The following is a 13,369-nucleotide window of genomic DNA, read 5'->3' as shown; positions in this document are numbered from 1 at the left end:
GCTAGATAGGGGCCCAAGAGGACCTGCCCCCAAGGTGGCTCAGGATCGGCAAGCCTACGGCGCCTGCGCACGCCATGGGGAGAAGATAAGATGGTAGTGGCCCGGCCTTGGTAGTACCTCCCTAACCAGAGCCCGGGGCGGGACTCTCAGATCCACGGAGGAAGCCCAATGATCCGAACCAGTACCCAGCCTGCTCAGACCAGCGGGCTGACAGAGCAAGCTCTGGAGAACCTGAGGTCCACAGCGCAGAAACCTCGTTTTCCACCGTATCCCTAGTGCCTAGTACCGCAGCTGGCACACAGCAGGTGCTCAGTCAATATTTGTTAAATAAAATGAACAAACACCATGAGTGTGGCTAATGGTATTGGAGAAAGAGCTCGGGGAAAAGCTCTCCCTCAGTAGGTAGGGGGACCCATCCTTCAGAAGATTCTTTTATTAAAACTGGGTGACATCGATAAGGGGACAGTACAAAAAAAATTTTGGTCCATGAAAAAAACATAATAATTCAGTTAATAAAAAGTTATCTTCAACAGGGACACTATGTAGGAGTGCTGAACTTCCTTCTCCTGGTTCCAGCCCCAAGGACAGAGGTTGTCCAGTGTCTGTGGGGAGAACCTCTTAAGGGAGGGATGGGACAATGGTCAGAAGGGGAAGATGGAGAGAAAATTCTGTCCCCGGTGTGGAACAGGCAGGGTTATGGGGCTGGAGGATGTGCTCGCAGGAGCCTGAGGAGGGGGTGGGGAAGCAGGGGCTTTGTCAGTTCTGTGGGTTTAGAGCCCAGGCTGAACGGAGTCCCCCTCTGTGCCCAGCTGTCTCCCACCCTGCTATGTTGAGTCTGCGAGCCTGGGGTATGCTAACTTGGGGTGATACAACCTGGAAGAAGAATCTGAGGCTCTCCTGGAAAGATGCAAAACCATCTCAGTTCCAAGGGGCCAAGATCACAAGGTCCTGCTGCTACCTGAGGGGTCTGAAGCTTTGAGGGCAGGGGCTGGGGAGTCACAATCCTGTGAGGCAGGGAGAGGGAAGAGTCACAAACCCAACTCAGAGCTATTCGCCAGCCCTAGGCGCTTTCACTCCTCAGTGCCCTAGAAGTCACCAGTGGGTGTCAACTGGGCAGACAAGGGACAGGAAGACAGGGATGGCCCAGGGCTTATACCCGTTTGATTTCAGGCCTGTTTCTCCATGAAGGGGTGGGGGTGGGAGGGGCAGGGTGGAGTGAATAAATGAGTCACACCTCCAAGCAACAGCAGGAAGGAATAGCCTCTGCTGGCAATGACAATACCCCAGGTTAGACCCCTGGGGCTCTGACAGGGAAAGGCAAGATTCCCCCACCCAAATGCCCTGCGTTAGGACAGATAGATAGCAGGGGAGCCTAAAAAGAGCAGCTACAGGGAGTGTGCTGGGAGGGAGCAACAGTTAAAGAACAAACTCCAATACTGATGTGGACCCCCTACGAGGGAGTAAGAGAAGCACTGAGACAGCAGGCCAATCCAGAGGGCTGCAGACTGACCTGGGGCTCAGTGGGGCCCAAGAACCGGGGTTCCTTTAGTGCTAGAGGGCAAGAAGTAAAGGGAGAGTGTGCTCCAAACCTGTGGAGGGAAGGAAGGAAATTGGATTCTGTTATCCAGAGAGCCAAGATCAACTAGCTTATAGAGTGCCCCCAGGCCTGAGTCTCAGAGAAGGGGCTAAAGCTCCCAACTCCTGGGTCTCTGAAGGGCAGGATCAGTGTAGCCGGTCCCCTTGAAGACCACCTGGCCTTAGGCCCAATCCATTCAATGCACTGATTACCACTACAGGTTCTCTCTCTAACGCTACCTAGAGGTCCTATGTAGACCAGGGGAGGGTAGAGGCACATGGGAACTTTGTGGGGCAAAGGGAAGCTGGGGGACAGGAAGGGATGGGGTGGGAGAAGAGGGTGACAGGTGTCTTATGAGACAGAAATGTGAGACCCTCTTCTTTCTGATGTTGTCCTTGAACCAACAGCATCCCCTGGAAGGCCCCAAGCAAGGCCAAGGCAGGTGCTATGAGGCAGGTAGCACAGGGCCCAAATAAGAATCGATGGAGCCAGCTCAGCACTGTGGGAGAGGCCCTATGTATTTCGGATTCCCAGGGCTTGCTCTAATTCTTGTCGTCTCTGCTGCACCTAGAGAGAAAACAGTGGAGGAAGCAGAAGATGAGACAAGCCAGAAGCTGGCACCTCATATTACTGACATCCATCAGGGGTTCAGACCCCTGCCTTTTTGTCTATTTCCCACACCCAGGCACCCACCTTGGAGTAGAAGTATCGGCACACGGCCTCCTGAGCCCAAGGCTGGAAGTAAAACTCAGCTCGGCGTTCTTCCTCTGGGTTACCCACCACATCGGTCATGGTCTGGGGGACAGGGAAGGGGGGAGAAAGAGGAGAAGGACTTGTTTCCCTCCTTCATACCTGTTATGGATGAACTGTATCCCCCCAAAAGACGACAAAATCCTAACCCCCAGTACCTGTGAATGTGACCTTATTTGGAAATAGGGTCTCTGCAGATGATCAAGTTAAGATGAGGTCATTAGGGTGGGCCTAATCCAACATGACTGGTGTCCTTATAAAAAGGGGGAACTTGGACACAGAGACAGATATGCACAGAGGGAAGATGATGTGAAGACACCTGGAGAACACCATCTGCAAACCAAGGAATGACTGAGGCTATCGCAAGCTGGGAGAGGGGCCTGGAAACACATTCTCCCTCCCAACACCCTGACTTCAGACTTCCAGCCTCCAGATAAAAATAAATTTCTCTTGTTTAAGGCACTCAGTTCCTGGTACTTGACTACGGCAGCCCTCGCAAACTACTAACACAACGACCAAAGTCACCCCCTGCTATGAACGAGTCATTGCTCTCTTCTGGGAGAAAACTGAGGGCACGTTTCACTCTTTCGGTACTCACTCCCACCTCCTTGCCTGAGCTTATGGTGCTCTCCTCTCTGAGGAATACCGCAAATCCGAAATTTGCCATGGAGCGTTCCCCGGCTATTCCAGCCTCACCCATCTCCTTCTTTGAATTATGTCTTTGGTAGTGGTGAGTTCCGATAATGTCTTACATGCTTTACAACTTTTTAAATTGTATCAGTCAGTTCCCTTCCCTCTAAAAGAAAATAACCTAGTCTGAAACAATCCTTTATTTTTTGCTAGTAACCTCCTTGCTATCAAAACCTTCCATTCTGTGCAAGTCCTCAGAATGCCTATTTACTAGAAGGGATGCTGCCCAGTTCATGAATCATTGAATAAAACCAATTAGATCTTCACATTTTAAGTAAATGAATAAATGAATGAATGAATAAATAAATAAATAAATAAATCCTACGAGCCTAGTTTCTCCAAACAGAACGCAAGCTGCTTTGAAAGCAGAGATCCAGTTTTCCACTCTGCATCCCCTCCGATACGGTACACCGGTGACACCTCATAGTACGTACTAGATGAACACTCGATGGTGCCACCTCCATTTCCCTACTTGGTTGTAAAACGGACCTGAGAACATGCTAAAGAAAATCTGGTCCTTCACCTCCCCTCTGGCTCTTCTACCAGATGCTACAGAAATAAAGCAGATGTGTGCCTCACTGACCTAAGTCCCTTCGTACCTTTCCTGGGTTCTTTACCTTGAGGTCCCGGCACTGGGACTGAAGCCAATCATTGATGAAACCCTGAGGGTCTCGGGCAAAGCTCAGCATGAACTCCCGCTGGGTCTTCAGCTGATTGATAGTTTCTATTGTCTCATGGATCTGAAAGGAAAAGAAGGAAGCTTAATAACATTTCAAACTGGGAAATGCGACATTAAATGGCAGACGGGGGCAGCCCGGGTGGCTCAGCGGTTTAGCGCCACCTTCAGCTCAGAGCGTGATCCTGGAGTCCCACATCAGGCTCCCTGCACAGAGCCTGCTTCTCCCTCTGCCTATGTCTCTGCCTCTCTCTCTCTGTGTCTCTCATGAATAAATAAAATCTTTAAAAATAAAAATAAAATAAATGGCAGATGGTGTCTGCATTTCCATGTGCCGACCACTCCCAACCTAGGCCCAGAGTGCTGCCCAGAGCCTGAACTGCTCCAGCACACGGCATTCTTTCAGCAGCTGTGTGCACTGTGTCACACGCCCCACGGGAGGGAAGTTTTCCTTCTGATCCCTACAATGTCCACTACAGGTGAAGCCACATGGTGAATACTTAATCCACAGGACAAATAAGTGCAAAAACATTCTGAGGTAGGAGCGGTGGTACAGGCAGCTGTCTCAAAAGCCATGGTCCAGGGGGGTTTGTCCCTGCCCTTCTCTCATCATCCACACTCTTCCTGGCAACTTCCTTCACTGGCACATCTTCCATTACCACTGATGGGTTCACGAGTCCTCAGTTTGCAGACCAGAGTCCACTTTCTAAACTCCAACCACTCTAGCTGCTTGATAATCCAAGGCACATGAAACTCTGAAACAAAATTCACTACCTTTCCCCCAATATTCACTTCTGTTCTCCAGCTGCCAATCTGAATGAACACTACTATGCATCCAAATTAAAACCCTGGGAGTCATGATGCCTTCTCCTCCCTCAAGCCACACTCCACTGACCCCATCTGAAGAGTATCCGAATCTCTGCAGGTCTAAATCTTGACACCTCTGAGATCTGTCCACTTCTTTTCATCCTTATTGTCAGTACCCCAAGTTCAGGCCCTCCAAACCATGTCACAGGCGTTACTGCACTGGACTCCTCAGTGGCCTTCCTGTCTCCAGATCTGCCTCTCTTACAACTTGCTCTCTGCCTTCCTGCCAGCGGTCATTCTAAATGCAAAGAGCATCGCTGCCTCCAGTCTTTGGGACAAAGTATAAATAAACCAGTTTCCCTTCTAAAGCTTCTTTAGAATTAGACTCCTGCTTCCCTATCCAGTTTCCTTCCCCCAAACTTCCCATTCCTAGCACCCTAAGATATATCTAGCACACTAAACAGCTTGTATTTCTTGAACATGCCAGGCTCACTCTCTCATTTTGGGACCTTTACCTACCCTGTTCCCTCTTTCTGAATGTCCTCTGCCTCCCACACCCCTAGGCACTATCCTTTCTCCCCCTTCATTAACTCTCACTTTGTCCTTCAAGATTTAGTTGGGGTATCAACTGATCCAGGAAAGCGTCCCTGTGCTCCTTTGTGTTCCTCAGAATGCTTTCTAGCTTTACCTTTATGGACAATGTCTATCGAGGAAAATAACAGTAGCAGCAGTTACCATTTGTTTTCACTTGCCAAACACTGTGTTGTCTTTATGTACATTGTCTCATTTAATCCTCATAACAATCTTATAAAAAAAAATGATACTGTCGGGCAGCCTGGGTGGCTCAGCGGTTTAGCGCCGCCTTCAGCCCAGGGCCTGATCCTAGAGACCCGGGATCAAGTCCCACGTCAGGCTCCCTGCATGGAGCCTGCTTCTCCCTCTGCCTGTGCCTGTGCCTCTCTCTCTCCCTCTCTGTGTCTCTCATGAATAAATAAAATCTTAAAAAAAAAAAAGATAGTGTCTATTTCATAGTTCAGAAACAGGCTCAAAGCTATTAAAAGCTATAGCAGAATCATAACATCCAGCTCCAACTGGCACCAAGCACAGTGCCTGGCATAGATTAGGTGTTAATACATTCTGAATGAGTGCTAAGAATCAAAAGACAGCCTAGGAGCTGTGGCAGAGGGCTGGTGGCACCCAATGTACCCAGGACTGGGGCCCCCTACCTTGTTGTCTAGAGTAGCAATCTCCTGCTGGCTGGCGGTAGATAGCAGGAAAGAATTCATCTGAGTCTTCAAAGTATCATCCACTTCCACATCGATGTCATAACAAGCAGTCTTTTTCTGATCATTTGGGTCAACACTGGGGAGGAAACCAAAGGGGACTAGTAAAGGGCTTGTCCCTTAAGACCAATTTACACAAGGTCCAGAAGAAGGCCTGAGAATGAGGGTAAAGGGTTGAGAGCAAAAACACATAAGAGAACTTTCGCACGTAACTGAAATTTCCCATACCTTCCTTGTGATGGTAGCTACATGGTGTCATGTTTGACAGTCTCAAACTATACTTCAAGAGTGTATGACCTATTGTATATAAACCCCAATAAAGCTGTTGTTTTTTTTAAAAAAAATCAATGGTAAAAATTCAAATGGTACAAAAGATATTCAGTGAAAAGGAAGTTTCTCCCGCCCCCAAAAAAACTACTACTGTAGTATCTTATATATCTTTCTCCCTATTACACAAAATTGACCCTGAAAATAAATTCAAAAAAAACACACACCACACAAAATAGAGTAAAAAAGTGGCTTAACTTTAGCACAAGAATACAAGAGAGATCAGCTTCTAATGATCCAACATATAAATTGTAGGAGTTACTATTGGCTGAGTGACAGTTCAGGATATAAAGAAAGGAAAGCCTTTATCAGAATTAACACGGAGTAAGGGAAAGGCGGCACAGAGACTACAGGCAAGCCACCTGCTGCTCTGAGGAGGAGGAAAGGCATTCCCTCACCCTATATCTAGTGGGATGGAGTGTCCCAACTAAATCTTGAAGGACATCTTCTGAACAAAAAAGTGGGAAAGGTAATGGAATTGTTGAGTCTCAGGTTAGAATGTTTTATCAACCACAGAGGAGATGGTAGCCCATCCACAATGAGCTGGTAAATGTCTAGCAACCAATTCTCCAAAATAGGAGGGAAAAAAAGCCAATTTGCAGCATTTGTGGATTTCTGTGGTTTAGATATTCCCAACCTGGTTGATTTCAAGCTGCCAAAGTTGTTTTACTGATCAAGGAGCTGGGATGAAATGTGCAGTAACACATCCTAACACTAGTATCCCCTGCTTCTTTCTTTATTTTCCCCCCTGCTTCTTTAAAGTTCACATTATGCTGCTTTGCTTTTCCGAAAGACTTACATTAGTTTTTCCAAGGATTTTCAGGTCTATGAGAACCGGCAAGAAGTAACACTAGCATTCAGGATTTGTGCTGCAGCAGTATCACAGAGGCAGTGCGCACCCCAAACAGCAAGTGGTGCCCCCAAGCTCCCTCTCTGGGAGATCTAGAGTCAGCATCTCAGCAGCAAGCCACCACAGCTTTGATCTGTGTCTGTGAGCATGTGGACTTTATTTCTGTTTATCTTGTGCAAAAGAGGTCATTTTGGGCGTCTGAGACATTAAAATTTTTTTCCATTTAAATTAATGGTAATCACTTTGCCTTTTTTTTTTAAGTTTTTATTTATTTATTTGAGAGAGCGTGCACGAGAGAGCACAGAGGGAGAGGGAGAAACTGACTCCTCGCTGAGCAGAGTGTGATGTGGGGCTCGATCCCAGGACCCTGAGATCATGACCTAAGCCAAAGGCAGACACTTAACTGAGAAACTCAGCCATTCCTGTTTTCTTGCTTTATGCCATTTCAGCTTAGAAAAGCTTTCATAGGAACACTCTACTTTTGGATAGCAGGGGAAATGGGCTAATATTTCCACTATACAAACACAAAAGACATAAGAAACCTCAAAACCTGGGACGCCTGGCTGGCTCAGTGGTTGAGCGTCTGTCTTTGGCTCAGGGCGTGATCCCGGAGTCCCGGGATTGAGTTCCACATCAGGCTCCCTGCATGGAGCCTGCTTCTCTCTCTGCCTGTGTCTCTGCCTCTCTCTGTGTGTCTCTCATGAATAAATAAAATCTTAAAAAAAAAAAGAAAAAAAAGAAACCTCAAAAATATAAATACCAGTAAGATCCAATAAAATAATCAAGAAGTAATGAGTTTTTTGGGTATAGGTTAGCCTCTTTTTAACTAAACTATAGATTTGAATAATTTAAATAATTGCTATTTGACAACCTGCTTCCTGGAAATTTGACAACTGGATTGTCAAAGTTGGTACCAGCCCACTCCATCACACTGCTGCCTCTCCTATACATGCTCACCTGATGACATGATTAATGATGATGGGCTCTGGTGGCATAAGCAAGGCATGGAGCCGCTGAGGGATCTCTGAAAACTTCATACGTTGAGACTCAAAGATCTGTGTGAAAGAGGAAACGTAGCTAAGAAGTTGGCATTATGAGCACAACTAGAGCTCCACTGGACTCTGGCAAAAGAATGGGCCCTTTTCTTACCTGCTGGAGGTACTTGTCACAGATGACAAACTCCCGCTCATGAGGGTCCTGGAGCTTATGTGTCTTAATATATTGCCACAGTGCTTGGATGATCACTGGACGGGTCTGGGTGTGGATGCCCAGGAGCCGAGCCAGACGAGGGTCTAATTTAAACTGGGGAGGCTGCAGAGAACCAAAGAATAGAGGGATGAAGCTAGGGAGCTAGGTCTAATGTATTTTGGGGTGCTTTAGCGTGGCCATGCATTCAAGCCATTCAACAAGCATTAACATAGTGTTTTCTCTAGGGCCAAAAAACACTAGAAGAAACTCAGAGATGATTAAGACCCTTTCCTTCTTTTTGGGGAGTTTATCATATGGTGACAAACTACCCACAACTAGACATAAACCTTTAAATTATCCGGAAGGCTGCTGATGGGAGATGGCTGTGAAAGCAGCAGGGTCCCCAGACATCACCACAGAATACCTGGTAGTCTAGCATCAGGAGGACAGTACACCGTACATTCACATCTCCTGGCCGTTTCACCTGGAAGCCATCCGTCTCCTGGGTAGTGGCGGTCCTGTGCCACTACAGAGAGGAAGATGTCAGGGGGTGCTCTCCCAGAGGAAGAGCTGGGGTGGGAGGGAAGAGCGTCTGTAATGACTGAATATTCAACTTTGATTACTGAGGCTATTGGAAAAGAGCAATAGGATGAGACATTTCTAAACATCACATAAAGCTCTGGGATTACTGTCTGTACATAAACAGATTTAACCTTTGATTCTGTTTAGAATCACATTTAAATTAGCCTAAATGGATAACACATATGTGCACAGTAAAATAATGTGGCTATCGTTTCTTGAATACTTACTATGTTCAAGAGTATTCTAAGACATTTTGCTGGGATCATCTTATCTAATTCCCACAACATCCACATTAAGACACAATTAAACCTATTTTATAGGTGAGCAAGCTAATGCTTAGAAGAGTGGAATAACTTGCCAAAGGTCAAACAACTACTAAGTGGTGGCACTAAGTGGTGGCGCTGTGACTTGTGAGCTCTGGCGTGTCTGATTCTAAGCCCAAGTTCTTAGCCACTATACTCTACTGCTATAAGATCAAATTAAATATATTTATAAATTTCTATTGATTCTATGACTTACTTCCCTTATTAGATGGTAAAGACCTTCCCATGTCTCTTAGTAGTTGAGGTTAAGGGATTGCGGCTACACTGGCAAAGAAAGGAGCAGGTTAAGTTCACTCAGAGAGCTGGACTGTCTCATTCTGTTTTGACTGTACCCCAAAGAACACTGTGTAACCAGGCTTTACAACAAAGGATTTCTGATGATGTGGGATGTGAATCTACACAGAACAGGAACCAAAAGGAAGTCCCAGATCTATCTATAGAGGTAACTTTGTAAGGACCAGAAAGAAACCTATTAGTTAACCCCCCCACCCCATTACAGCACCTGCTATCAGGAAAAAGTATGAGGAGGGTGTGGGTAACTACATCTCACCATTATTAATAAGTAAGATGCAGAGATGACCTGGAATGTATAAGAGGCCTCCATCAGAATTTCCCTTAGGGCAGCAACCAGGAAAATAACATTAAAAAGGTGGGGCAAGTCAGACTCCAAGAGCTCTTGGGTTCAAACAGTAGCAGAACTAGACAGCTAGTGCCACCTGGAGGTCAACGTGCAAACTGCAACAGTAGTACTGCATCCAGGGGGAACCCTTTATACCTCCCCCTCTCCCTAAGCATTAAAGTTTGGCTCCCAAGTCCACCATCCTCCAGTCATGGAGTCAAAGCCTACAGGACGGAACTACTCACTTCTACCAGATGGTTGTCTGGCCCATACAGGTCTTTGTCCAGTTCGATCACCAAGGACTTAAAAAAGGAAGAGAATTTCCTCTTTTGTTTGGTGGCATCATATTTGGACAAGGCTGACTAGAGGAGAGAGAGGAAAGGTCACATTAGAAAAGACCAGAAGGAATTTCTAAAGATAAAGTCTCATTAAAAAGGAACCCACAATAGCAATGGGGGAAAAAAAAACCCTCAAAAATGTCTGCAGAATCTCTCTCAGGAGATGATAAGATAGGTGTCTATGGGTATTAAACCAATCAAGGTAGCCACAGAACCCTGAAGAAGCAGCCAATAACACGTACAGGGTCACTGATTTACCCACCTCATTTCCCTTAGGGAAATGAGGCAAGTTAAGCCAAACTGCTGCCTGTAACAAAGCGAGTCTGAACAGAGAAAAATCTGACTCTAGAGGGGAAATGAATCACAGGCAATAAGCAGCCAGAACAAAAACAGCTTTATTTGGATGGAATGACACCACCAGCAGATGGACTGGACCTATATAGAGAAGCTCTGACACAGAGCCCCAGTTCTCCTGCAAAAATGCATCCAAATTAGCTTGCTTATGAAAAGCTAAAAATAGAGAATGTAAGGGAATGAAAGGTGAACTTCTGGGGTAGGAAGTTTTGGGGGCTGCCACCTGTCAGCTGATGTTCCCCATGAAGCAAAGAAAACTATCCCACTGCCACTGTGAGAAGTCTCCAACGAAAGTTGCGAAGGTGGAGATACTACAGTGGGAATCGAGGACCTCCAGGACTCAGAGAGAAAAGTAGGTCTTCAAGTGCTAAGTGCAAACTCACTTGATTTTAAAGAAACAAAAACCAAAAACTGAATAACCTGCAGATGCTAAGTCCAATGGCCAGCACCATCAGGAGGAAGGTAAACAACAAATCAAGTCCTGGAACAATAAGGTTCTCGATATGATACCACAGCGAGGGCCAGGCTGTGGGAGCGAGACACAAAGAACCATTGTCTTTTAGTGCAGGGAACACAGTGATCCTCTCCCTGCTGTTCTCAACAGGAGCTGTGAGCACCAGTCAGGATTCCTGCCAACAAGACAACACCGCTTGCTCCCAGCAGCTCCCACCCTAGACGGCAACCACAGTGGGCTTTGAACTCACATCCTCCAGGAGCCGTCCTTCTACCCGAAGCTCCCAGGAAGCCACCGTCCCTTCCCCATCCTCGGCATCTGACTTAGCCGGGTTGAAAGTGTTAGAAATGAAAATTCGCAGCTTCCGTTTTTGCTGAGGAAGGCAGAAACAGGATTGATGATGGGGCTTCAGTGGTTTGATACTGAAGACAAGAATCTCCCCCAAACCCACAAATTACTCCTAACAGACTGGCTTACTATCTATCCAGTCCCTGGGGTGGGTGGACAGAGATTCCATCTAGAAGAATACTGGCCCGAGTGCAAGTACATACAGTAGGATGCCAAAAGAGTCATGCAAGATGCCGGGTTCCCAAGGTGCCAGAACAGTTATGGCCACAACAGGGACAGGGCAGATTTCTGGTGCAAGAGACAGCAAAGGCCCCTCCCCGCTGGCTGTTGGATTCTAATGTAATTCTCAGTTCCTAGGTTCGTAGGCGGAAGGGAGACGTAATTTAAATGCCAAGGAGAGCTGTGCTGTGCCTTTGATTTCTCATCCTAAGCCTACTGAAGGTTCCCGAGTCCTCTCCTTTGGCTCTCTGCCTAGCACTCTCCTGCATTACCTTAATGGGACGTTTCAAGGCCTCCTGGATATCTAGCCGTTTCCTCATGATAGTCTGGTCCAGCTTCCTTTCAAAAGCCAAGAGATCCATATAGGCCTGGGATTCTGGTACCAGTTCACGAATCTTAGGAACAAAAAAAGGTATCACTGGGGTCTAGAGCTGACCGCTCCTATTTTCAAACTCAGCACCTCCTCAGGAAGACCCTGGACTCACCCTTTGAGGTAGAATTTTGTCAGCCATCTTCTTTTTCTTTGCACTGTTTGGAATAAATACTGTTATCAGGTTGGGATGGAACTAGCCAGAACATGAAGACAGACTGGTCAGCACCTCCATTTATAGGAAAATGAAGGGACTGCAAAGCGCCTCTCAAATCCTAGGCACTCTGCCCACGCCCACGCCCACCCCCTACCCATGCATTCTGAAGCATTCTGAAGAATGAGCACCCATCTGCTGACGCAGCGTCACCACCTCTGGGTTCAGGTTCTCCCATCACCTGTGTCCTCATGGGCTGGCTTCCCCCCTCCTTCCCTCCCTCCCTCCCTCCCTCACCCCAGGGTCAGCTTACTTGTGGTTTCGATTTTGGACCGCCTGCTGCTGGACCTGCTGTATCTGCTGAGGTGCAGGTCTCTTGCGGGACTGGTCCATCCCTGACTGGGCCAGGCCAGGTCGGACTGAAGGGTTCCCCCCATAGCCAGGGGGTCCCATGGAAGGTCCCTGAGGTGTCATTCGGCTGCCTGGCAGCATGCCTGGTCTCTACGGAGAGGAGAGGACCCAGAGATGTCATGGCTTCCCCACTAACCCCACCGACAAGTGGGAGGTGCCGGAGTCCGCTGAATGAACGAGGCTGGGGGCGGCGGGGGCGGGGGGCGCAGTGGGGGGGGGAGCCCCTCTGTCTCTGAGACCCGAACAACTGGAGCTTCCTGAGCCCTCCAGGGGCTACAGCCCCAAGGCTAAGGGGGCCCGACGACACCCAAACGCTCCCCAGCCTCTCTGGTAGCCGACACTCGGGGGGGGGGGGTCCTCCCCGAGTCCCGCCAGCTCTCTTCCCCGCGGCGGCCGACCTCCGTTTGCTCCCTACACCCGCGCTCCTCCGGGCACCGGGGCTGCCCAGCGCTCTGCCCCCTCCAGTTCTCTCCTGCCCCCCGCTCGCCCCGCTTCATCCGCGCGGGGTCCGCACCCCGACTCCCCAGCGGGAACAATGCTCCCGGGGCCAGGTGGGGATGCTAACGGCCTCCCCTCACCCCGACTCGGGGCCCGAAGCCTCCCGCCGGAGGCCCTCCCACTTCTCCGCCACCCCCGTCACTGCCAGGCCCCCGCTCGGCCCCGCCCCCGGCCCGCGCGCCCCTCCTCCTGCCCCGCTCACCGGATAGGCCGCTCCGGGCATCGGGGAGCGGTACAGCCCTTGACCCGGCGCCGGGCCCATCCGCACGGGAGGCCCCGGAGTCCCGCCCGGACCCAGGGCAGCGGCCGCGCCCGCCCCTCCGGAGGCTCCGGCGCCGCCGCTCGGAGCCACAGACTGGAAGCCCGCCCGGGCCGCCATCTTCCCCGGAGCCGCCGCTGCAGCCGCACAAAGAACCGGAACCGGAACTCCCCCCGCCCCCCGCGCGCCCCCCGCGCGCCCGCCTGTCCGCCCGGCCGGCCGGCCGGCGCGGGAGGCTCGGGGCAGCGAGACTGCGGGCTAGAGCGGGGGTGGCCAGCGGAAAAGGCGTGCTG

The 13,369-nt window shown here is 49.1% G+C and overlaps 1 protein-coding gene across 5 annotated transcripts; it reads right to left on the bottom strand.

Moving 5' to 3' along the window:
- Positions 1–418: 418 nt before the first annotated feature.
- On the bottom strand, positions 419–13,276 carry SMARCD1 (SWI/SNF related, matrix associated, actin dependent regulator of chromatin, subfamily d, member 1). 5 transcript variants are annotated; one of them, XR_008665978.1, is made up of 15 exons: positions 13,020–13,276; positions 12,222–12,409; positions 11,870–11,912; positions 11,657–11,779; positions 11,068–11,190; positions 9,917–10,033; positions 8,572–8,673; positions 8,109–8,270; positions 7,917–8,014; positions 5,726–5,861; positions 3,634–3,756; positions 2,270–2,371; positions 1,950–2,143; positions 1,511–1,589; positions 419–1,004 (listed from the first exon to the last, which is right to left on the bottom strand). XR_008665978.1 is itself a non-coding variant. In XM_055336992.1 (13 exons), the coding sequence occupies exons 1-13, from the start codon at positions 13,194–13,196 to the stop codon at positions 2,090–2,092; spliced, it is 1,548 nt and encodes a 515-aa protein (XP_055192967.1). In that variant the 5' UTR covers positions 13,197–13,276; the 3' UTR covers positions 419–2,089. The 5 variants fall into 5 exon arrangements, 2 of the variants coding, with proteins under 2 accessions (XP_055192967.1, XP_055192969.1); XR_008665976.1 differs by having other exon boundaries at positions 1,511–2,143; XR_008665977.1 differs by having other exon boundaries at positions 419–1,589.
- Between the last annotated feature and the right edge of the window lie 93 nt (positions 13,277–13,369).

This window comes from Nyctereutes procyonoides, unplaced genomic scaffold (genome assembly GCF_905146905.1).
Source record: "Nyctereutes procyonoides isolate TBG_1078 unplaced genomic scaffold, NYPRO_anot_genome, whole genome shotgun sequence".
Classification (NCBI taxonomy): Eukaryota; Metazoa; Chordata; class Mammalia; order Carnivora; family Canidae; genus Nyctereutes; species Nyctereutes procyonoides.
The sequence above is the reverse complement of the archived record's forward strand: the minus strand, read 5'-3'. Positions and strand labels throughout refer to the sequence as shown.

Excerpts from the sequence above, each read along its gene's own strand:
- SMARCD1 (XM_055336992.1), bottom strand. The coding sequence starts at position 13,196 with ATGGCGGCCCGGGCGGGCTTCCAGTCTGTGGCTCCGAGCGGCGGCGCC. Across the intron at positions 11,913-12,221 it reads GTCCAAAATCGAAACCACAA|TGCAAAGAAAAAGAAGATGG; the intron begins GTAAGCTGACCC and ends TATTCCAAACAG. Across the intron at positions 5,862-7,916 it reads ATCATTAATCATGTCATCAG|TGTTGACCCAAATGATCAGA; the intron begins GTGAGCATGTAT and ends TTTCCTCCCCAG.